The sequence below is a fragment of the Accipiter gentilis genome, chromosome 33 (assembly GCF_929443795.1).
Source record: "Accipiter gentilis chromosome 33, bAccGen1.1, whole genome shotgun sequence".
Lineage (NCBI taxonomy): Eukaryota > Metazoa > Chordata > Aves > Accipitriformes > Accipitridae > Astur > Astur gentilis.
This window is the reverse complement of record NC_064912.1, coordinates 11376015-11400020: the sequence shown is the minus strand read 5'-3', so window position 1 is coordinate 11400020 and position 24006 is coordinate 11376015. Positions and strand designations below refer to the sequence as shown.

The window sequence follows — 24006 nt, the reverse complement described above, 5'->3', positions numbered from 1 at the left end:
ACTCTAGCTGGTATAAATTGGAATTACATGCCAAATCTGACTTCTTTATTGGCAGTGAATCTTGCATTCATGGCATATCAAGGCTGAGAAAGTTTCAAGTTCCTTCACAGTGTCTACCATACTAAAAGGCTCTGGGCTCAGAGTGCCAAAAGAAATGGTGCCCTTACAATTCTACTCAACCCAAAACAGAAGGAAAAAAAAAATTTTTGCTCTTAATATCTAAAATTTGCACCAATACAATTCTGGCTCTATTTGCAATCTGACACAGATTTCTGTGTGATTTTTCGCTAGTTACCTAAAACCACAATTATTTTCCACATTGCACAACTGCTACTCAAACAGTGAGGGTGCAACAGGGCATACAGAACAACCTCAGAAAGTCAAGGGGACAAAAGAAGAGGATGATTTAGGGGAAAGACACAGATGGTTCAAGAGCTTGTCCTCTGCTCTAGCTTCCCCTACTCAAGTTCCTAGAGATCTTCCAGGTGCCCTTTTAGAGATTTCACATCCCTTTGCAATGGCTGAAAAAAGTGGCCCAAAAAAAGGTATAATTGAGTACAGCAATCTGTGCTTTAATAGCTACATATTTACTTAAATCTCAAAAATAGTTTATGATTCACTATAACTCAAAGATTACATTGGTCTCACTCTCAAAAATATTCTTAAAAGATTGGATTGTTTAGTGTCTTTGCTTCACTAGAAAACTCTACAAAACCATTGCTAGTTTCCTTTTAAAATTCTGCTTCAGTATTCAAAATAAAGCAGTAATTAAAGAGCAAATGGTACGTGCTGCCACTTCACTGCACAGCTCTTCCCTCACCACTAATTGGATTCATGTCTTAATCCACCATGAAACAAACAGCTTCAGAAATGTAAAACTGTATACCAAGCAGCCAAACTTTGCATAAACGATAGTTATTAGAATGAGTAAAGTAAATCTTACTTCACAGAATCATGCATTGTCTTGCAGATATGCAGAAGAGCATTAAGTATAACAGGATCCTTTGTAGATTCCTGCTGATGCCTATAAAATGTTTTAGAAAAAGTGATGAAAAATCCTGCTCTGTCAAAATGAAAAACAGTGAATAGAACACCACCAATTTAATGCATAATTCCAATCATCAGCATTGTATGACACTACAGAAGTTTTATATTAATTTTTTAACCAACAGAACTCCAAAAATCACATGGTTAATAGACATACAGTTCCAACAAATGCCAGTCAAGAAATATTATCTTACTAGAGGGATCTTTGCTGCCAAACCACAGAATCTGACTCCTTAAGAGACACAAGCAGCTAGACACGTGATACATTGAGGCAATCTAAGAACACCAAAACAAAGCAATCCTAGATCTACCAAAAAGTAATATCGTTTTTTCAGTTACTGATGGACAGACAAGAAAGATAAATGTCACATTTAGGTACACATGCAGTGGAACATCACTAGGATGATTAAGGGACTGCAGCATCTCTCATATGAGCAAAGGCCAAGAGAGCTGGGACTGTTTAGCCTAGAGAAGAGAAGGCTTGGGGGGGCTAAGCAGTGTATATAAATACCTGAAGGGAAAGTGAAAAAGGAGAAGAAAAAAAAAGAAGTTTCAAGGAACCTGTTAATTATTTGAAAAGAAAAGGATTGTTTGACTTTTACAATATTTGAAGATGAAGCCTCATCTCCTAAGTTCATTTTCAACTGTGGAAATAACCAATTTTTCTACATAACGGAGCTTGTAACAAGAGACTGTCTCTCTTCCTCCATTATACCAAGGTCACAGTTCTGTGCTGTCACATCAGCTGGAATATGAAATAAATTTCATCAACCAACTAAGGCAACAGTTTAAAAAAAAGCTCAGAGAAGAACTATTCTGTTAATCCACAACAAGTCAGCATCAATGTGATTACTTCAATTTCAGCTTTCTTTGACAAAATTTACACATTTTCATTTTTCTTCCCATAGCCTAGCCTGGAACACCTTCACAAGCTAAGTGGCCTATATACAGACTCATCTTCTCTAGCAATGTTTCAGTACATTCCCCAGACCCTCCAGAGTGCATTTAATCTCAATATTCTCCACTTACTTAATAAAAGATTCCATAATGCACTTGCAAACCTCCACTCTCACACTTTCCTTCTGGAACATATCCAGAAATGGCAAGAATTTCTCCTGAAAGTACAAATACATAAACAAGTAAAATTAGGTGTTTTACAAACAACACACTAAACTAATAAAAATTTTTGATAAGTTTTATAATCATAACAGTTTTAGTTAAAATTATTTCAATCTTTTTTGAAGACTGTAATTCATCTTGAAGGATGAAGGAGTGGAACAAATGGAAAAGCACAGATGGCTGAAAGGCGTATCAGTTTATTGATTGAACAGATCCAGAATAAAACACAAAACACAGAACTGTTTGAATGAAATGTTGCAATTTTTTTAAAAACTGTCATACACTTGAAATAGCTTAAAATCATGACAAATTCAGACATCTATGGGAACAAAAGGTAGGATATTAAAAATAATTAAAACAGGCCACACACCAGCAACCATTTTACAGTTATCCAGGGCAACTTATGAAGGTCCAAGACATTAAAATTTTCTTCAAAGATAAGGGTTTAAGGTTGTTAAGATACTGAAATACTTAGTTTCAGTATCATCTCAAGAATATAGCACGGGTAAGTTTTTCAGAATTATCTGAGCAATTTGCGAACAAGACTTGACTACAAATCCACAGGGTCAGTCTTGAATTTTACTCTTCAACTGGTTTCAGTACTTTGATACCTGCTGTCTTTGTTCCTCATTCTCTACCTCATATAGTCTCTGACCTCTCTAAGTTTCACTTTGTTTCAATGCCAAACTTAAGCCCTATGATAGAGCATGTTAAGTATATGTAATAACATAGAAACAGATATCAGCAACTACATGAATGCACACACAAATAAGTGGTATTTTATCTTCCATTGATTGTCACTTATGCCATAGAAACAAACAAACTTAGAGAATGCAACAGCCTAAGGAAAAAAAGTACAGAAAATGGGAATTAGAATAATGAATATTTAAGTAGTAAGCAGCAGAGCTTCCAAAACGTTTCTGCACTTACTATCTACTTGATCAAATGTCCTCTCACTATGTGAGCTTGCAAACAATCTAAATGTCTAAGTCAGGTAAATTCTCTTGCAGAAACAGTGCAAAATAGTTCTTCTTAAAAATTTATTAAACAAAAGTATCACTTACCACTGAAAAAAGAAGAGAGAAGTCATAGATATAGGTAATAACTTTTTGAATAATTGACTGCAGCTACAGGGAAAAGAAAAGAAAAAAAAGAGGAAAATTATTGTAATACAAGTTAAATTACGACTATCCACACCAGAGATTATTCTTCTCTAGTTATTCATAGAAAACTGGGTTGGAAGACACTTCAAGCATTCATCAGTGTAATTTCTTTCCCTAAAGCAGGATCAACTACAGCTATGCTGTTCCTAACAGATGTTTTTCCAACATGCTCTTCAGAACTCACATGAATAGAGGCTGACCAGCCTGCCCAGGCTTTATTCGTTCTTTACATTTACAGCTAGGCAGATTTTTCTGATTTATAGTCTGCATATCCTCCAGCTCTCTATTTCTATGAAAAAACAAATAAACAAACAAAAAAACCCACATCCGTTCGTTAAATCTTTTCTTTTGCAGGCACTTTATCTACCCTCCAGGTAACCACAAAAACCTTCTTTTAGAACCTTTTCAACTAATCCATATCTCACCTGGCATGCAGTCTCAAGAACTGGACACAGTAATTCACTGAAGCCTTAACAATGCCAAGTAGAGAGATGGATTATTTTATAGTTTACTTCTGTTTAAACAGCCTGCCATGATTGCTAATTTTCTGCAGCAGAACACCAGCGTTGATGTAGTACTTCTAAATACATAAATCATTCTGGTTTAGCATTTCTCTGAACTGAAACATTGATGTGCAGGAAAAAAAGGAGGAACAAATCACAGCATTACACTGTTCCAGAAGGCTTCCCAAATTATAGCCAGTGTTTAAAAATAATTATTTTGCGGTAAGAGACATCAGTAATGTTTAAGAATTAACTTCATCTAAGAAAATGCACATCAGATTTTTACAGATTTGGCAAAATAAATTATTTACCTGTGGGTAAGCATCTTCAAATGCTCGATCAGGAGTCATGTGTTTGATAACATCAGCCAAAACCGTATTGATCTCTCGATTCTGTGTAGCGAAAAATGAGGTTACAAAATACAATAATGAAATCAGCACATAAATCAAGTCACTGAAAACCAGTTGGATAATTTATTTCCATTTGCCAACGCATCAGCTTTCTACAGAGCTCTAGTTAAGCCAGGAACTTTAGCCACAGTTCCAGTAAATCCTTACTTAAACTGGTCCATCTGCGATTAAAATAAAAGGGTAAGAAATATGCAGTGCTGGGGAATGGTGAAGACTCCTTCAAAGCTGCATCTTTTGTCCCTATTCATCTCTCATGAAGGGAAATACATATTTTTTTTAATTCACTACTGAAGTCCTACACACTTCTATTGAATAGTCATAGCTTTTCCATTTTTAATACCAAACTGCTAATATAGCCACTTAGTCAGTATCAGAAAACCTTCAAAGGAAACAAAGTAATTTTCACATACCGTAAAATGTCTGCATGTATACTCCACCCACACTTCAGCACAGTTGATATAATCCTAGAAACACATGTCTTATGATTACCAATATTTACAGAAGGTTATGAGAAATACACTTGCAAATAATACACTTAAAAGAATTAAATCCCAGAGGTATGATTCATGCAGACCTAAAGATCTAGCACTAATGACAAACCTCAAAAGTTGCTTATGTAGAATTACGTTATACAGAATTAAGTTATGCTTAAGTAGAGCTCAGAAAAGAGGGATTATATAAAGATAATGCCAGGCATCATATTTTTTGGCAACTGTGTGTGTCTAGAAAAGGTAAACCGTGTCACGCTAAGCATGTGCTTACTGAACAACTGGCTACAATTTTGCCCTAAAGACAGATCAGTAGTTGAAACAGAATGCACAATAACTCACCTGTGGGTTCTTCAGCTTTGTTATAACCTTCCAGGCTTCGTTTAATATTTGAAGGCGGTCATTTTCAGGAGGATCAGCCAATGCCAAGTTTAAGCCCAAGGAGCGAAAGAGGAGATGCTGAAAGTTAATGAGAAATTTTAAATTAAAAGCAGAAGGGGCATGTCCATCCAACACTGCTCTAGCAAGTACACTGTGCAGAAATATTTTTTGGATCATAGCACCCTTTATTTAAGCGATGTGCAAGTTACGTAGGCAACGAAGAATATGAAGAACTCTGTCAGACAGGGAACAGGAATTGTTACAAATTACATTCAAAAAGTTACCTTTGGGAATCCAGATTCATCACACTCTTTAATCATCCCAATGAAGTCCATAGATCTGGCAGCAATAAACTCCGCTCTGAATGCTGACATTACTGAATTCAACAGCAAAGCACTACAATGAACATAACATATATCAATACAGCTCAACATCGACTAGAATTCTGTTGTCCTTTCATTTACATTAATCTGAACTTCTTAGACCAAGAATTGTCCAGCATCTATTCTAAATTTTAAAAACAAGGGGATAAGGAAGAAAAAACCCTCACAAATCGACCTTGAATTGATGAGGATTAATAGTGCATAAGCAAAACAAGAAAACATGAAGCCATCATATAAGTAAAAGGTAACACAGCCTCTACAATACTTGTTCCACACAGGTTTTTCTGAAGCCATCATTTTACCGTAAGTTTACTAGAAAGACAAAGTAAACCAGGAGTAGCTGGCATGTTTAGAAACTTACTCTCTCTTTTTAACTACAGTTCAGAAGTATACTTTGGCAGGACAAATCTCTATTGAAGTTTTTCTCACTGAATTAAAATATATATGCATTATAAAACTCAGATTCCTAGCAGCTGCATTGTCAGGATTAAAATAAATCCAAACAGTCATTATCATATGATAACTGGCATTGACATATTTAGACATTACGATTAATCACTCAGACCCATAAGTGTATTACTATCAAGTCAAAGTTACCAATGGAAGAGTGAACTCACTGCGTTACTGTAAAACTCAGTTTACTGATCCTATTAGGCAAACCTAAGCAGCAAAATCTAGTATCATTCAAAAGGCAATTCCTTTGGGCAAACTCAGCCGTGAGTTAGCACAGACACTGCCTCATAAAACACTGTGTCCTTCACTAGTCTGAAACAGACAGTTTGAATACAGGGCAGTTTACCTTGAGGGAAATTCTATGGAGCGCTTAAAATAGCCCAGCGTCCTCTGTGTTTCTGACTGAGCATTAGTGGTCCCATTGCAGTTTGACTGGAATTTGCATTTTATCATTAGACAAGTACTTCCAGTTCACTTGCAATACAGAGAAGCAGGCTGCCACTTTTCACTTAGATGGTTGCAACATAGTTCATGGAACATACTGAGATTATTTAAAGATTTATATACTGATGCCTCTTGCTTTGTAATATTTTGACAGTCATGAGAAGACATAAAAACACAGAACTCCACTGTAAAAGAAAACATCCATGCTTCATAGATCATTTAAACTGGATTATTCAACTTCCCAATAAAAAGGACGTGTCCCAGAAATATTTCTTTAAAAAAAACCCCTCGTTATACTCAACATCTTGTCCTTCCTTCAAAGAATAGACAGGCACAAAGAGGAGGCACCTAGCCCATTTTTACAATGAGAAATGCTAAAAGGTGATTTAAAAATAAGTTCCACAAAACAAATCAACACTATACAAAATAAGCAATACAGCAGATTACATGGATTGTTTTTACCCATATTATACACTCTTATACAATAGCATCTTCACATCACATTTTTAAAATCACACTTTCCCCGTACTCCTTAGCTCAGTCGCAGAATGCTAATGCTGGCATTCCTCATTTAAGTGATTAACATATTTTAGCTCCTCAGCCACTGCAGAATGGACTGTGCAAAGCACATCAGAAAAAAAATAGGTAGCTGAAAACTTTCACAGAACTCAGCCTACCTACCCAATAAAATGAACTGAGATTAGCTCATCAGCAAGCCAAATTGCATTCACGCAGCTCAAAGTACATCCAAAACTTTCAGACCATCTTCCTGAACTACTCACTGAGGGTGATTAGTCTGCGCACAGACTTCTAGGAGACATTTGGGATACTAATTCTGATGGTGAAAAAAGCAGTCGCCTAAATATTACCATCTTCCAAAGGTGTCAGTTGCTTTACAACTTCCCTTGCAAAATGTGCGTATGGGCTGACTGTAGCCAGTGGAGGCTAGAGGGAAGGAAGGGGAGGAAAACAGAGAAAAATGAAACACAACCAGGAATCGGAGACATGGCTGATGGAGAACCCATTACATGTCCTTAACATTGGCTTAGGAGCCAAAATGCAGCAACCAAGTTAATTAATTAACTTTTGCTCTACAAGTAATTTACCATATTTTAGAATTAATCTCTGGAAAATAGATGTTCATAATCATGATTTAGTAAGCTACTGGGAGAACAAAAGCTATACTATGCATCCAAAAAGTGTTTTCAAAAGGGAGAGAGAATTTTATTACAGGGACTCACAGGTACTCATTACAGATTCGTGTCTTCTACATCATGCCATACTTACTTGTTCCCCAATTTTCTGCACCTCTCCATCATCTCGGTGAGCAGAACCTGGAAGAATTACTTATTCAAATTAGCAAGTAGAGACTCTGCAAATAAATTCAGCTTTAATTACTGTAGTGAAGTCTACTAAAAGCTGTTTTAATTACCTACCCAATACATTCCAATAATCCTGTCTTATCCTCTATTGACAACACAAGAAAACAATGGTGTAGTACAACATAAAAACCACCTACTGGAATAGGTACAGTGGCATTTTAATCAAAACCACCGTTTTATGGAAGTCAAATTTGCAATCCTTCAGCCATGCCATTTCTCAAAGTAATTACTATTTGCCAGCCAGGTCAATTATCTCTGGCAGGAGAGGTGAAGATTACCAACTCTGCCACAGCATGCAAAACAGACTGAGATTAAAATAGCCTGTTGACTATGTTAAGCAATTACAAAGCTGCAGTTTACTCAAATCATTTTTATATCTGTATGACAAAAGAAACTAATGAAGTCAAGAAATAGATTAAACTAGCTAAAGGACAGCAAGAAACAAATAGGAATACTGCCTATGAATTTAAAGTGGTCTAACTCAAGCTTTGTGAAAATGAACATTCTCTTTGTATAGAAGAGAGAAACAGACAGTTGTATCTAGGCTCTTTGTACTCGCTTTCACACTCATGTAAGTGCTGATTGAGGGGGTTTTTTTAATAGGCAAAATCAACTCTTTACCCCAACACTTCCTTTAGTATCAAGCATTACCATGCTTACTTACTTCAGGAGCACGGTATGCAATACACTGTAAAATCCAGTCTATAGCAGGAGAATATAGAGTCAAATACAAAGGAATTTCCACACATTGTACTACCAGCTGATTCTGAACTGTATCCCCATGAATCTGTTGAAATAAAAGACAAAAACATGTTGCTGTGAAAAGGTGTTTAATAGGAGCTATAATAAACTGGACAAAGTTTCTGTATGAATAGAAACAACAACAGATAAGATCACAACAACACACAGATATTTTGAAGCATTCCTTGCATGCTGGGGAAAAAAAATATCAAGCTCGTAACATATATTATTAAAGTATGGAAACACGCTGCATTGAGTGGTTTCAACTTATCAGAATGTATGTAAAATTTCCCATACTGTACCTAGGTACAGGAACATCCCTAAATCTAGATTTAAGAACTTCAAAGATTTTTTTAAAAGTATGCAGTAGTTGGTTAAGCAGTGTATTTATGCGATTTTGCGAATAAAACCTCTATTTGCTTACTTGTTTAAATGTTAGAAGAAAGTCAAAGAAATTTTTGTTAAGGCTTTCTTTGAGTTGTGGTGCCACTTCCATCCCAACCTGTATTAACAGAAAGAGAAAGATCTTATCCGCATCTAATCACCTATGATTCTCCTTCAACTGTAAGACAAAAATGCGTTGTCTGAAGGAGTACACCTAGTCACACACAGCAAGTCAACATACAGTACTGAATCACATGCTTCTGACTGATTATTTCCTTGCTTACTCTTACAGTCACATCCACCAACTACTACCCTGAGGTAGTTACAGCTGTGTTTAAACATGGTTCTCCTAACATCAGCTCCAAGTATCTGTAAGCAGTGAGGAAATCAATGTCTACCCCAGTGCCTGCACTGCAACAGCCTATATTCATTGTATTCAGAGAGCCTCCAGCGAAGTACATTTACAAAGTCGGTCAAAGTTCAGAAACTGCTTAAAATCATGTGTATCTATTCTGTGGACAGAATAAAGCAAGGACCCCAAAGGAAAATGTGAATATCTAGATAGATATAGATAAAATATTGATAAATAATACAAGGTGATGCACAAACATAAGGCCTATGTAGTTAAGCTGGAACTGCAAAGGAAACTAACCCATACAGGACTGTTTTCAATAACACAGATAAAAATACCAAAAAAAAAAACCATGGCATATTACTAAAGAGAAAGATGCAGAAGCGAGTAAGAAGTTAGTAACAGATCAAGCTTAATAACACACACACAAACAAATCAATCTCAACAGCTTAAGGTTCCCCTCTTCAAACAAACCCAGGGGTCTCACTTTTTGGGATCCCTGAGCATCTGCAGTTCTAGCTGACTTCATCACAAAACAGAGATACCATGCACAGACCCAAGCCACTCATCTATCACTTTTCTTTGCATATAATTTTATTTCAAACCATGGAGCTAAAGAGACATGCATCACCTTGCTGTGTAAAGATCTGGTTCTTTGGTTTCATGCAAGTGTTTATTCCCACATTTTACTATGCTGTGGCTTCAGACATCACTCATATCAATACTACAGGTTTCCTATTCCACAATTTATATTTTTTAAAAATCTGTTTTCATTATCCTAATTGTGAAAGTATTAATATAGTGTCAGTAGGTGGAATACAGAAGATTAGATGCCTTCCATTCCAATAAGTTTTCTTATTTTAAACAGGTCAGTATTTTAACAGTTATTTTTTACTCCAAGAAAATTTTCACTATTTATTTCATATGATCATCTCTGTGGACAAAAAGGAGCATTCTAAGCTCTTCCTTACTACATAATTGCAATTACTATTACTAGATTATTAGTCCTAACTGCTCTATCATTATGCATCTCTTTTAGCTGTATCAGGAGCAGTAAAAAGTGGACTGTGCATACAAAGCGTTTCCTAAATAGCCTTCAGAAACCTTGCACTATGTAGCAGGAATGATTAGGCTATGAAAAAAATGCAGGCATTACTGTATTTCAAGATTCAAATAAACTAAGCAGCTCATGTATCAGAGTAGACCAGAGGTTAGCGATTTCTTGTAGATACAGGAATTCAGATGGACACCCCTGAATAGTATACCAGAAGTATACTGGACAGTTTATTCAAACATAACAGATAGATCAACACTGAGCAAACTCCTTGCATTTCATGATGGCAGCTGATTTCATGCAAGTATTGCTAATTAGCAGCCCTACCACTTTCCAATTATAGTTGAGATCTTTGTCACTACTTCAGAAATGTATTTCACAAATGTTTTTCCACTAGTGATGACTTTTTGAATCTATTTAGGGTCTCTTCTTGGGTAAGTTTATCTTAGCTGAGCTGTTAAGGTAACAGCAGGAGTAGTTGAGGATAAGAACATAGCCACACTGCGGAGTCAGACAAAAACCCACTGTCTGAACACTTTACCAAGTGGTTCCTCTGCCAAGGAGCTTGCCAGCCCTCCGCCTGCCAAATACGCTGTAGCAGTAGGAGAAGGAAGATAAATATAGGGAAGTACACATATTAACTATGAAAAGCAGCACCTAGCAATCAGACAACAGCATGCAGTCTCAAAGTCCAAACTCTCCTTCCACTTAGGTCCCTAACATTTTGCCCTACCTGAAGATGAAAAACTGGCATAGGCAGCAAATAAAACTATTTTTACTTACTATAAACACTTAAATAAAGATTCCCCATTATTAAAACAAAAGAGAAATTTTATTTTTTGGCTTGTTAGAAGGAAGAGACAGGCTGCTGACTACTTCAGATAAAAAGAGTAGTTAAAAGAAATTTTCCTTTAGTGGCAGAGCTAGCTGCAGTAAACCTTTGATACAGGTCTGAAGTGTTAAATGACAGCCTACCCTGCAAAGATACGCTCTTGCATAGACTGCAACCAGTGGATCTCCAATTCCTCTAATCATAGACGTCAACCGTGGGAGACATTCTGAAATCCCTCTGTTAAGATTTTTCAGAAACAAAAATGAGATTTAACAATCAATAACAGAATTATATCACCTACAGATAACTTCAGTAGCTGCCTTGTAGATTGACGATTTGAGCATGAGTTACGGAAACACCTACCAAAGCAGCAGCCTATTAGCACAAAAATTTATTTCAGAAGTAAAATTTTATGTGTATAGTAACACATACCCTATATTCAGACTGCAGTGTTTGCTATTAAGAGTAGTGCAGATAGCCAGGCTGGATGCTTGGCTTTTAAAAGACAAGCACTTCTAAAAAACTCCTCCACTAGTTTGGAGGAACAGCAGAGCTACAGAAGGGCTGTAATTCAATGTGAAGAAAGCAGCCGCTTCAGGCAGAACTGGCAGAACTCCTTTTATGTCTCATTTTCCCACAGGTTCTTTTTAACAAAGCTGTACTAGTGCCTGGAGATGAGGCCCATCAATTTTAGTAAAAGAACTGCTTTTTAGGGATAATGAAGTTGTCACTATAGTAGCGATTTGGCTTACAACACTCATTTCAAAATATAACTGAAAAAGGACGATTACATGTGAAGGAACATTTTCAGCTCAGCAACTGACACTGTTTGGCAACATATGAAGCTTATACCAAGATTTTAAATAGATAATGGTTCATTGCTCCTAAATTGTTTCTCCAACACTGTCTCTAGCAATGTGACACATCAATATTTTCCTTTCAGTTTTCTATCCCGACTTTTTGCCACATTCCACATCTCTCAACAATCTTGCTTCCCCCTCTGCCATCTGAAGCCACTGTTTTTTAATTTGCAAACTCCTGATGTCAGAATTATACCTATATTCCAAAACTGCGAGCACCATTGCATTTCAAATTGTATCACAGTTCACCTTTAATTTTTCTATGGCATTCTCACTAAAAACTCCAAAACCTCTCAGTACTGCTTCTTCTCAGATCTACCGAGACCCTATCTACCATTAATCACAGAACTTGCATGCGTAACTCCTTAAATTAGTTTATAAGCCTGCCCATACACTTCCTTCCCACGCTTAACATTTACTCTTACGTTTTGGATAGGAACCTATTGCACTTCAGTATTGCTGCTTCCACGTAACTAAAATGAAGTGAAGTTAAGGAACAAAACCAAGATGCATGCAATTTAAAAACACAAAACCAAATTTGTATACCGAATACACATTAAAGGAATTATTTCAAGGCCTTCTGTAATTAATCTCAGTACACTTGGTTGATCTTTATGATTTATCTACAGGATTTCTATTGTTTCAAAAGTTTTCACACATCAACTCTATCACTGACACCCTGCTCACAGCCAATAATTCAGCATTCAGTTTACTATGAAACATGACTCAAAATTAAATTCAAAACATACAGCCTGAAACAAACAAAACAGTCAGTATAAACATCAGATGGCTGTGGGTTTTACTGAAACAAACATGTTCATTTTTGGAAAAGTCTATGAAAAACCTGCAGACACTCCAAGAGTCTCATTTGACAAGGATACAATCTGGGAATGAGTTCTCTGATTGAAGCAATCTTGAAAAACCAGTTTAAGCAAGTTTCTTTAGCCGTATCATTAACACTCTCTGGAGAAAAGTTATCTGGGAAAAAAAAAAAACCAACAACCCAGAAATAGTTACATTCTTTCTGGAAACAAGTTACTTTTCATTCCAGGTTTAAAATTGTATTCTCTTTCCATTCAACAAGAAATTAATAAACCAGGCAATATGTTTGCTTTTCAGCTCTCTTGTGCAGCTGTAAGAGCAGAGTACACAGCAAGGGGTAACTACACCTTCCATCTTGCATTAAGTAACATTGCAGAAGCTGAAGTCAAGCACTCAAAGCTAATCTCAGATCTGCTACTTTGAAATCTAACCTCTGCCTCCCACCAAAAGCAGAAATAGTGGAAAAAAAAAAAATATAGGGAATGTGTAACAAATAGATGTATATAAATCTGTAACAAATGCATACATATAAAAGAGATTTAAGCCCTTGAATTCTTTACTTTAAAAGGCTAATATAATTTTATTATTTAAAGCTATCCTGCAAGAAGTCAGAAGTATTAAACACTGACAGAACACTTGTTTTTATACGCTAAACATCTAACACTGCAGTGCAGTTCTCTCCTCATGAGCTTTGGGACTATTTGTGTCAGCTGCCAGCAGGAAAAAGCTGCCACCCCAGGGTGGAACAGATGGGTTATGGGGACAGTGCTCTGGCCAGGTGGGCACACAGTTGCATGGCTAACTGCCGCCTCTTCCTCTGGATTGCCTGGAACAGAAGGCAAAAATAGGCTTCTTGGGATCAACTCAGGTCTGAAGCAAGATGGTTGGGAAGGATAGGTCCCTCTTCTCTCAGTGATAAAAGCAACAAAAGCAGCTTCTGCTGTGAGCATCTGCTTATAAACTCCTTGCGAAACAGCTTTAAAATACCAGTGCTCTCCCAGCCCTGCCCCAGAAGGTGAGAAGCTCCCTTTCTGCTCCACAGGAAACTTTCCAACTTCCAAGACAAGAGAAGCCACGCACTAGATGCTGCCTGTGTACAGGAAGATGTTCCTTCTCATCTAGGAACACAGGAGCTCTCGTCCAACTTTTTTTTGCTTGGTTCCCACGGGATGAGCATGGACGTTGGGCCTGAAATCCCTGGGGGTTCACATCGCCGTGCACAGCAAGCACAGCACAGATTTCCCTTCTCCCTCCCACTTTTATAGCTGCTCGGGAAGTTCCCACCAGCAACGCTCCCGGCAGCTGTAGAGCTGAAGCGTGAGCTCAGCTCTTCAAACGGAGGTAACTGTGCCCAGTAATCGTGACATCCTACGGGAACTGCCTGCCTTCGTTACTGTTTGTAAGAACAGTTTGTCAGGTCTGCAACAACCAAATTGATCTTAAGTATTTTCTGTAAGTTTATTTCATATTTAAGTATTTGTTGGTTTCAAGCTTCTGGCTCAAATTCTGCGGATTTAACTGCAACCTAGTGGTACTGTTGGGCTGCCAACTACAGAGTAAGAATGTTTGTATTTCAAGGACATGCAGTTAATGCACTCCAAATTGCAAGGAAATGTCTGTATTTCTGTGGAACGTTTCAGTGCCTTCCTAAAGAGGTTCTTCCATACCCATTTGTACTGTAAATGTCAAATTAGACTTTTACATTGTGTTGGAACTTCAAATAAAAAAATAAAAAAAAGGGGAGGGGCCCAAGTTAGGAAGATTATGGTATCGTAGTAAACTCAATGACAGCCTGCTGCTTCTTCAAAAATTCTTCCCTAATTAAAGCAAAACTATCAAGTTTCCAATATAGCAACAAAGACATCTACTTACCAAAAATTGAGACTCTCTGCTTTGTTAAGTTTGTACCATTGGCTTTAAGCTATTAAAATGCAGTACTTTCAGAAAATAGCATATGCTAAGAAAAAAAAAGGAAAAAAAGTCTTCCTTCACCTAATTTGGACATTCATCTTTAATTCTCCCCCTACTTATGTATCATTCTTTGTGATTTCAAGTGTCAGGAAGACCCGGTTTATGTTTAGCAACATCAAAGCCACAAGCATATTTTATTATATCTTAGGTATATTCTTCACAGTTAAAATGTAAATTAGCATAAACACTGTGAATGGTGGAAGCTGTAAGCAATGGATTTTACTCTGTTAAAAACTAAAAATTATTAGATTCAAATTAGAACTTTTTGCATAGGAGATACAATAGCATGGGTCCTGTTTAACTTTTCTCAAGTTAGTTCAGACATGATTTTTTCCAGAAGAACAGTAGGAACAAATGCAAAGTTACCTGGCAAAGAGACACGACTGTCCACGCACATTGACAGAATTCTTTCATACACTAGCTTCCCTGTTTTTAAAAAAATAAAATAAAATAAAAAAATCACTCATAACAAACTAACAAACTGTAAAACACAAAATGTTAATACAAAAGGTTCCCTCTCCAACATACATTGAAGTTAGCTGGAAAAAACTTCCTAGAACACTAACATTCTGCTGCCCTCTAGTGAGGCTGAAATGTTAAGTCTGAATTTCGCACCTCACACACTACAAAAAAAATTTATCTGGCTCCCTGAAGTGCAGAGGTAGCACGAAGGTCAGATTTCTCCCAGGCCAGGAAAGGACAGCTGGTGTCCTGCCTTTGCTGAGTTTGGATATTATGTTATCTTCAGCAACTTTCAGTAAGTAGGAAAGAGCACAAAGAGGAAGCAAGAGCTGAAAAAACAATTGGATGTGTCATAGCATATCCTGCTAAACATCAAAATACCCTTCAAATTTGAAAGCTGTCATAAATCTTTTCCATAACATGGCAGAAAAAGAAGAGAATTAAGAGAATTGTATGAAGCAGAAGACATTTTTACTTAAAGGATCATTTAAAAATGATAAAAATAGATTAAAAAATTCAGTAACTACATTTTGATCACTTCATAGTCCCTATTCAGCTAAAGAAAACTTTGACTTCTATACTTGAAATATAAATAGAATGAAATTTTGAGTCAAGAGGCTGCCAAAACCAAAATATTTTCATAATCATGACAGTGTGTTTCAAATTTCAAACTGCAGAGATCGTGATTTTTCCCAAGGTTTTGTTCTAGATATTCACTCATACATAAAGCACAGAACTACAAAATTAATTATTTTTATTTTAAATACTTCACTCATATGAGTTTTTGAACAATTATATACCGTGTTTACATCACTGGTGTCCAAACGTTTATGCTGGAAAAGTTTGGTGTTAAAACTAAGAGTCATTTCAGCACTTTTCAGATAACTTTGATGTTTTCTAACATTACAAAAAATTATTTTCAGCTTATTAACAATCATGTAGTAAGTCTGGCACATTAGATACTTACCAAAAGTATCAAGGATATCTGTAATTAAAACAAATTTACTTGGATAAAACTGGATTACTGTTGTGTCTGAAAGAAGCTTAGAACACTAGAAGGAAAAAAAACAAAGAAACATTTTTAGAGGACAATGCAAGTTAGTGTTTTTACTTCAGACAGGCTGGAACAGATGAGTATCTACAGATGGAAAGAACCAACACAAACAACTATGCAGCAAAAAGCACAAGAACATCTAACATAACACGTCATGGTACTCTTTGTATTTTTCAGGTTATTCTTCATTTCCAGCAGAGCTATTCACAGATCTGTTTTTCCTTTATACAAGTTCATCTACAATGCAGAATTTCAGCTGGCCGTGCAGATCTGTGCATTTGTTCAGACAAATTCACCCCCAGAAGCATAAAAAGGCATTACTTTCTAAAACAACTTTTTTTTCAGGGCATTTTTCAGTTTCTCACTATCTCTCCAAACATCCAGATAAAACACAACATTTTAAGAACTGTTAAGAAACAATTTAAAAAGTTAGGCTAACGAGCCTTTCAACACATCTTGGCGGCTCACATAACCAGTTCAAACATTTTGGAAACAGGCCAGCTGGTCCACAGTCAGCTCCAGGAAGGAATCTGTAGTCAATCACCACCCACAGGCACCCAACATGATCATGGCAGTTGGACTATAATGATGGCTGGTGCAAAGTCACATTTGAAAACATATTAGCCAACATCGTTCTAGTATCATCAAATACAGGTCCAGGAGGAGCCATTTATGATATTAATTCAAAATACACAGTGAGGAATAAAGATATTTTAATGATATTTAATTAAGCTATACTTAGTTTTCCAAGATGGTGCAAAGACTGCAGACTAAACTGCAGTCAAAAACTTCGGCACAAAGAATCAACTTCCACCTGAAGAAAACAGGCAAATGAGTGAGAGGGGAGAGAAAGCCACCTCCTCCCTATGTGAGCCAAACACAGCCTTTGACCATGAGTCTTCTCAGGTCCCTAAAACTGAGAAGTACAGTATTCTCTGTGATCTCTGTCCCTTGTCTCTCCTTCATCAAGACACAGATCTTCAATCTCAATGGAATAAATAAAGTTCAAGTTTTCTTTACATTCAAAAAATCCAGGAAGCAATCCAATATCCCACACAACTGCTTTGTTTAAACAAGAAAATCGTAACATTTGAACATGCCTAAACAAGGGGCACTCTTAGTGGTTTTGCTTTTTTCTTCGGGGAGGAAGAGTGCAACAAAAAGACAGGTGAGAGCACTCACATCTTAAAACCAAAGTAGAATCTTCCCTACTGTGTGGTAAGTAAGTCACCTTCAAAGAAAGGTAATTCAGTAGCTGTTTAGGACCTACACACACCATAAACACTTACTTACCACTTTTCTTAGAGCTCACATACATAATCAACTTACTTCAGCTTACTCTAAGTAGCTTAGCTTATTCCATCTTGACAAATAAAGTATCTTATAAAAAGGCACTTGAGGAATTCACATTAAAATTCAGACCCTGTCTTAATAACCAGAATTCTTCCTGCACTTCAGGCTCTGTAAAACTCTCATACAGAGAATGAAGGCTCCATCCCCAATGTCCAAATGAAAGATCTTGTGTCCAAATGAAAGGTAATTCTGGCATTCAAATTAAAATTGCTTTTTCCAGCCCAGTATACATTTCTGAAAATAACAACCAAAAAAAGGCCAAACTTACTTCTCCTATTGCAGACTAATCAGTATGTGATACTAATAATGATAGACTATATATATAACCACAGCTCGATGTCAAGAAAACTGCTTAGTTCTTTAAGAGAACATTCTTAAAATTACGTTATTTACTAGGAAGAACCACAGCAAGGAAAGTTCAGTTAGGTTTCTACCCTATCCTGCTTTGTAAGTATAGAATTATTATTAGTTACTTCTAGTCTCCTTTATGAAAGAGTTTTGTATTCATGTTAAATACCCAAGCACCTATTTCATTCTTAACCAGTCTTTCAATTAATGATGACCACCTGCAGCACAAAGTTCAAGTGCAAAGTGAACAATACCCAGACAACACTTTAAGAGAGAAAAACATATGCAATTTTCATCCTACTTTTCTAAAAGCAAGCACCAAATCCCATCTTAAAAACTACAGTATTTCAAAATTGTTTGTGAAACCACTTGTAAAAGAATATATGAAAGTCTTAACATGTAGATTATCACTGCATGTCAGACACCGTATATATACATATTAATGCACTGTAAATACAGTATGTCCATATCCCATTTCTCCTCCTCCAGACTTCTAATATTGTATTCTTTTTCACTAAGATATTCACACTTCACAAAGCTATATAGGGATTTATTTTTTTTAAAGAATAATAGTGCTGATTTCATGGTATTACAATAGAGCATTAGTCACCCTAGGTCACACAGTTTTCTGATCTCACTTCGTTTATGTTTTATTTCCTTTATTGTCTTTACCACAATTTAAGCTCAAATTACTGCAAACAGTTTTCACAAGCATATCCAGCATGAGAAAAAAAAATCCTGACTTTATATAACCCTGCTTGATGACTATTAGCATTACATCAGTTTTACAGCTTTTAACCATGTCATTATCTCCTCTGTCCTCTGATGCACTCTGCCTCTGGCCTTTTTTTAAAGGCCAAGCCAAACAAAAGAGCATTTAATTGTCCTATTCCCCCCTGCCCCTCTCACAGCCCGTCACCCCAAATGAGCCAGAGAAAGACTGTGGAGAAGTTTAAAAACAAAACAAACCAAAAAAAAAACCAACCCCAAAACCAAAACAAAAACCCCTAAACACTTAAAAAATCTGGAGTTGTTTTCTATACTTTGCTAGAGTGCTAAATCAGATTATTCAGTTGCCTTTTTAAGTCTGGATGGGGAAATACATGGATGTTCAAAAAGCCATTCTGGTATTATTTGGGATGGGGTGCAAGAGGGTAGATGGGGAAGAGGAGCAGACAGGAAATTATATGTCCTAGAAAGAGCTGATACCACTACATGCTATTCTTTCTAATTATCTCTAACCAGGTAAAATTTCCACATCTGTCATTTGGCCACTCTCTTTAATGAGAACTCCACCCCACATACCCTAGTCAAAATCAACATAAACAACAAAGTTGAAAATCCAACTGTTCTCAGATGTCATAAAACTCTGAAAGAAATGAGTTTCAGTGAAGAACAGAAGCAAATAGTAGAAAAATAACAGAAACCCTTCTTTCCCCAAGAAAGAAATCAGACAAGCCACACCACCAAATTCACCAGTTCTGTACAAGCAAAAATGTAAAACTGACCTGGATGACTATTTTCAAAGCTTTTACTTTCTGATCAGATGACCAAGCATCCTTCAAAGACTGGTTTAGTTCTTCAATTCTGTTCATGTAATCCTGCTGAGTCAAATTCAACAGCTCTTTCTGTGACCCCTGGCAAGAAAACACAAGTCTACTCAGTAAGAGAGGGAGGGAAGGAAGGAGAGTGCCGTTATTATAGAGTCAAATCATCACGGAGGAGGAACCCACAAGATTTATTAAAGAATTACCTAACTTTCACTTACCTTTGCAGCACCAATACTGCAGGTGTTTGGCACAGGAGTGCATCACAACTGCTTTGGTTTTCAAGAGACATACAAGCTGGTACCCAAAGTTGTCCGTGAGATCAGAAATGCTGGACTATTTCAGTGGTATTGTACTTGTGGTATAATTAAGACACTAACACTATACATAAGCATATTAGCACCTATGTAGAAGTAGTATCAGAGTGAAATGAAACGTTCTGCCAGCAAGGTCCTAAGAAATTTGTTGACAGCAAGAAAAATCTGGCTTCACTCTCAGTAAGAAAATAAAACTTTCTTCATTTCATGCTCAGTACTGGAGCATTCTTGCTATCTTTTTTTTCCAGAAGACCTTACCTTATAAAAGCATTACATAGCAAAAATAAACTTGTGAAACACTGGAAGCAGAAATAATTGTTTAAGCTTTAGAACCAAACTGACACAGGAACAATGTGACTATAAATGCAGTTAGAAAAATCAAAGGGTGGTTCTGGAACAGCCTTCAGTAGAAGTATGAGTGACATTAAAAACTACCTTCAGGACTAGTTTTGAGGAGTTTATTAAGCTGCATTACAGAACAGATTTCATAATATAAGAGTCTAGAAACAATCATCAGTAAAAACAATCACAGGTGAAGAGATAAAACGCAAACACAATTAGTTTCACACAAGGTTACATATTTCCTTATGGTAAAGGGTACTTTATTCTTCTGCTAAAAGAGTCCAATCATTTATTTATGATATGCAACTATTAGAACTGTGCTGGCTCAGGCAACAGGCAATCTGAAGTTAGTTAAGACACAGAGGTTTCAAAACAACATTACCTAAAACAATTCTGGAAGTACCCCACAGATTCAGGTTCTAAGAAAGTAAGTTATGAACACCTCATCTTTGCACAGTAAAATACTGCAGTTTGAGAAATAACTTGAGTACTCAGTATTTCTATCACACACATAAATGTAACTTTAAGCTCAGGTAGACAGTATGCAGCTTCTGCAACAGGGGCAAACAAAATTATCAGATGTTAAGGCTATTAGGCTTCATGAACTTTTACAGCAGCTGCAGACCATACACAGTACCAACGTAAATCAATGTTGGTAGATCAGGTGAATTTTTCAATCGCAGTTTCTAGTGATACAAAAATATGATTCTGCCTGCATCCTATAACAATAAGGATTCAAATTACTAGATAAGTCCCATGGAAAGTATATATTTGTCTAAATACTGCATAAGCACACGCAGAATCACGACCTTCTTAAAAGGTTTCATAAAAGATTTTTATTTCACAAATTTATTTCACTTTTAAAATGGTGATGTATTTGGATCAGAGAACTGTCTCACCTCTTCCAGATCATCCAGTTCTTCTAACCTTGTCCTCACTTTTTCAGAAACTGCTGAGCCAGTAGTTGTAGCTTTTCCTGTAAAGAATTACATGTTTGAGTTTCTTTAACATTTAAACACTTGGACTTCTAAAGGGAAACAAACCTGACAGAAAACAAGTGGTGTGATCCATTTGGTGGCTGTTCCTGAAGAGACACATTTAAACATACCTACAGTTCATTCACTTTGAACAGGGAATGACAAGTAAGCAAAACTGAATATAAATGGATTTTCTTGCAAGTTTTGCTGGTAAGGAAAGAATCACTGGATAGAACCATAGGATAATTTAGGTTAGAAAAGCCCTACGGAGGTCTGTGTACAACTCCCCTCCTCAAAGCAGGTCCAATTTTGAAGTTTAACAGGTTGCACAGGGTTATACCCAGTCAATCTAACAATACCTAAAGATAGATTTTTCACACTCTCTCTGGACATCCCGTTCCAGTGTTTGACCAACCTCATTCCAAAAAAGTATCTTTTTTTTTTTGCAGAAGCTGAAATGCTGCATGTTTACTTATACATAAAAATTCTGATTTACTATGCAATCAGCTATGACTACTTAAGCCTGGATTTGCTTTGCTAGAAAACATGATAAAATATTTAACATTTGGAGTTTTTTTGAACACTCAGCATATAGTTGAAATCACTTCACTTTCATATAAAGAGAATAACTGAACAAGTTCCCAAGGGACTTGTTTGCCTTCCCTTCCAGCAAGCACAAGAGTTGATAAACATGATTCTCAAAATATCATTGCTTACTTTAAATGTAAGAAAGTTTTAAACTACAGTGGAAGGCAGCAAATTCCATTTTCTTCCATAACACATAATCACGAATTCATTAGCCTACAAGGCATACAAGACAAGATGGTTGGGTGATTTTCAATAATTATTTTAAGTAAAAGTCCAGCAGAGGTCTTATTCACAAAAAAACCCATAGATCCATCCATATGTCAGAATGGGGGAAGGAGAGGAAATCACCTTTCAACCATTCTTTGCCACAAACCTGTCACTGCAACCTACCTCAAGCAAAATCTGTTAATGTTACATATAAAGGAACTGCTTACCTTTTTCAGATCCCATGTACAGATTCTGTGAGAAAACAAGCAGCAGACTTTTAGAAAACACACTCATTAGCATTCCAAGAATGCACAGGATAATTACACTGCTAATTAAACCTCTAATCATTTAGAAGTAGACATAAGACCAGCAGTTATTGTATTGTTACAAAAAGACAAAGTGATGGCTTCTAAGTATCAACAGACTTCTGGACTCCAAAACAATCATTATAAATGAGAGCTTGTGGTACAGCTTTCTACAATATTAAAACTGAAATTTAGAGGACCAGTATTTACTCACGAAATAATTACAAAACAGCAACATCCAAAATCCATCAAAGGTCTAGTACAAATAAATAAAACTGGAGAAGCTGCCACTTACAATAGAGAGCTTCTCTGTTGTTGTGTATCTAGAAAGGATTTCACCGCGTTTGCTTGACCATGGTTCAAAGTCACTTCCTACTGCTGAGCTGTCATCTTTATCCCGTTTCTTTCGTGTACTATCCTACGAGAGGAGTACGAGTGCAAATGTTAAATACAAATCTGGGAAAAAAAAAAAAGAAAAAAAAAAAAAGAGAAGGCTGATAAAAGTCAGCTTAATGTTTGAAGTGGTTACTGATCCAAAAAGTAACAATACTAAAAAAAAATCCCATATTTAAATAAATGTCAACATAAAGCAGGTAAATAAAAAATACTTTAATCTACTAATACAGTATATTTTCTATTTGCATTAACCTCCAAATTGGCAAGACAAATACATTTTATCCAGGATTGGCTTTGTGGTTTTGTTTTTGTTTTTATTTTATTTAGTTAACTGCCCTCCAGTGTTACCATGGTAGCAGTAGTCGTCACAGGATCTGCAGCTGCTGCAAATAATGACAATGGATCGGTCCCATCCAATACACTGCTCAATGGATCCATCACAGAACTAGAAGAAGAGGAGGAGGTAGAAGAAGTACTTCCTTTCCGGTTCATTTTCTTGGTCTTGGATTCAGTAACCTGAAAGAAAAATTCAAAACTATTAAACAAAAAGACTTTCTCTTCCCCCTGTTTTCTTTAATAAATCATCAAAATATGCACTACATAAATTATGCTGTTGCAATGAAAGCAAAGACCCACCTAAAAGAAACTCTTTAGAACCAGCATTAGCATTTAAATTGAAGGACCTCTTTTCCCCCGAATCTGGAGGCACTCTGCCCTAGCATTTCCATTACTTTTTTTCTTCTTCCTTCCAATTCTGGGTCTAAAAAACTATAAGAACAGCCATTCTAAATTTCTTTCTAGTACCTCTGCTCTGTTTTATTGTTTTTCTCCCTCTCCTCCAACCTCTTTCTTGCTATTTGATTTCCTCTGCCAGCCTCATCTTTACTTTTCTTGTACAATACTCAAGCCTGAAACGTCAAATCCATTCCTAAGGCCTCCATCTTATCTCCCCATCTTCCCCAGTAGAAGCTGCTGTCCATTTATCATTAATTAGCTATGACTATCATCTCTTTGAAGCCGTTTTTTTTTGTACATCCACATTTTTAAAAGCCTCTCGAGCATTAAAGAAATTATAAATGTTTTAAAGCATACAGCTGACTGGAAGTTAACCCAAAACCAAATCTTACATCAAGCAATTATGCAGGTTATTTGTAATGCAACAATTTGATTTTAAACTTATCCATTATTCAGCATTTAATGCAACAAAGAAAAACCACAAGTTGAAATGCTATATTAGTCAGAAGGAGACTGTTTTCGACACATAACAGCACCAGCAAATTTCTGTAAAGGACAAGCAACAGAATACACCTTGATGCCTCTA

At 36.4% G+C, this 24006-nt stretch overlaps 1 protein-coding gene across 6 annotated transcripts in view; it reads right to left on the bottom strand.

Moving 5' to 3' along the window:
• The window catches only part of VPS35L (VPS35 endosomal protein sorting factor like), a 59217-nt gene that overhangs the window by 29623 nt on the left and 5588 nt on the right, over positions 1 to 24006 (bottom strand). For 5 of the 6 annotated variants that reach the window (XM_049791230.1, XM_049791231.1, XM_049791233.1 and 2 more), the window contains 20 exons: positions 23034 to 23201; positions 22585 to 22707; positions 22212 to 22236; positions 21112 to 21188; positions 19515 to 19643; positions 16219 to 16303; positions 15156 to 15215; positions 12878 to 12974; positions 12422 to 12469; positions 11280 to 11373; positions 8939 to 9016; positions 8438 to 8560; positions 7679 to 7725; positions 5396 to 5507; positions 5073 to 5189; positions 4653 to 4706; positions 4144 to 4224; positions 3231 to 3293; positions 2077 to 2162; positions 944 to 1024 (listed from right to left, as the gene is read on the bottom strand). In XM_049791230.1, the coding sequence (XP_049647187.1) occupies positions 944 to 1024; positions 2077 to 2162; positions 3231 to 3293; positions 4144 to 4224; positions 4653 to 4706; positions 5073 to 5189; positions 5396 to 5507; positions 7679 to 7725; positions 8438 to 8560; positions 8939 to 9016; positions 11280 to 11373; positions 12422 to 12469; positions 12878 to 12974; positions 15156 to 15215; positions 16219 to 16303; positions 19515 to 19643; positions 21112 to 21188; positions 22212 to 22236; positions 22585 to 22707; positions 23034 to 23201 (1748 nt within the window). Of the gene's footprint in view, positions 1 to 943; positions 1025 to 2076; positions 2163 to 3230; positions 3294 to 4143; positions 4225 to 4652; positions 4707 to 5072; positions 5190 to 5395; positions 5508 to 7678; positions 7726 to 8437; positions 8561 to 8938; positions 9017 to 11279; positions 11374 to 12421; positions 12470 to 12877; positions 12975 to 15155; positions 15216 to 16218; positions 16304 to 19514; positions 19644 to 21111; positions 21189 to 22211; positions 22237 to 22584; positions 22746 to 23033; positions 23202 to 24006 lie in introns of those variants that run through there. The other variant, XM_049791234.1, reaches the window with a different exon arrangement.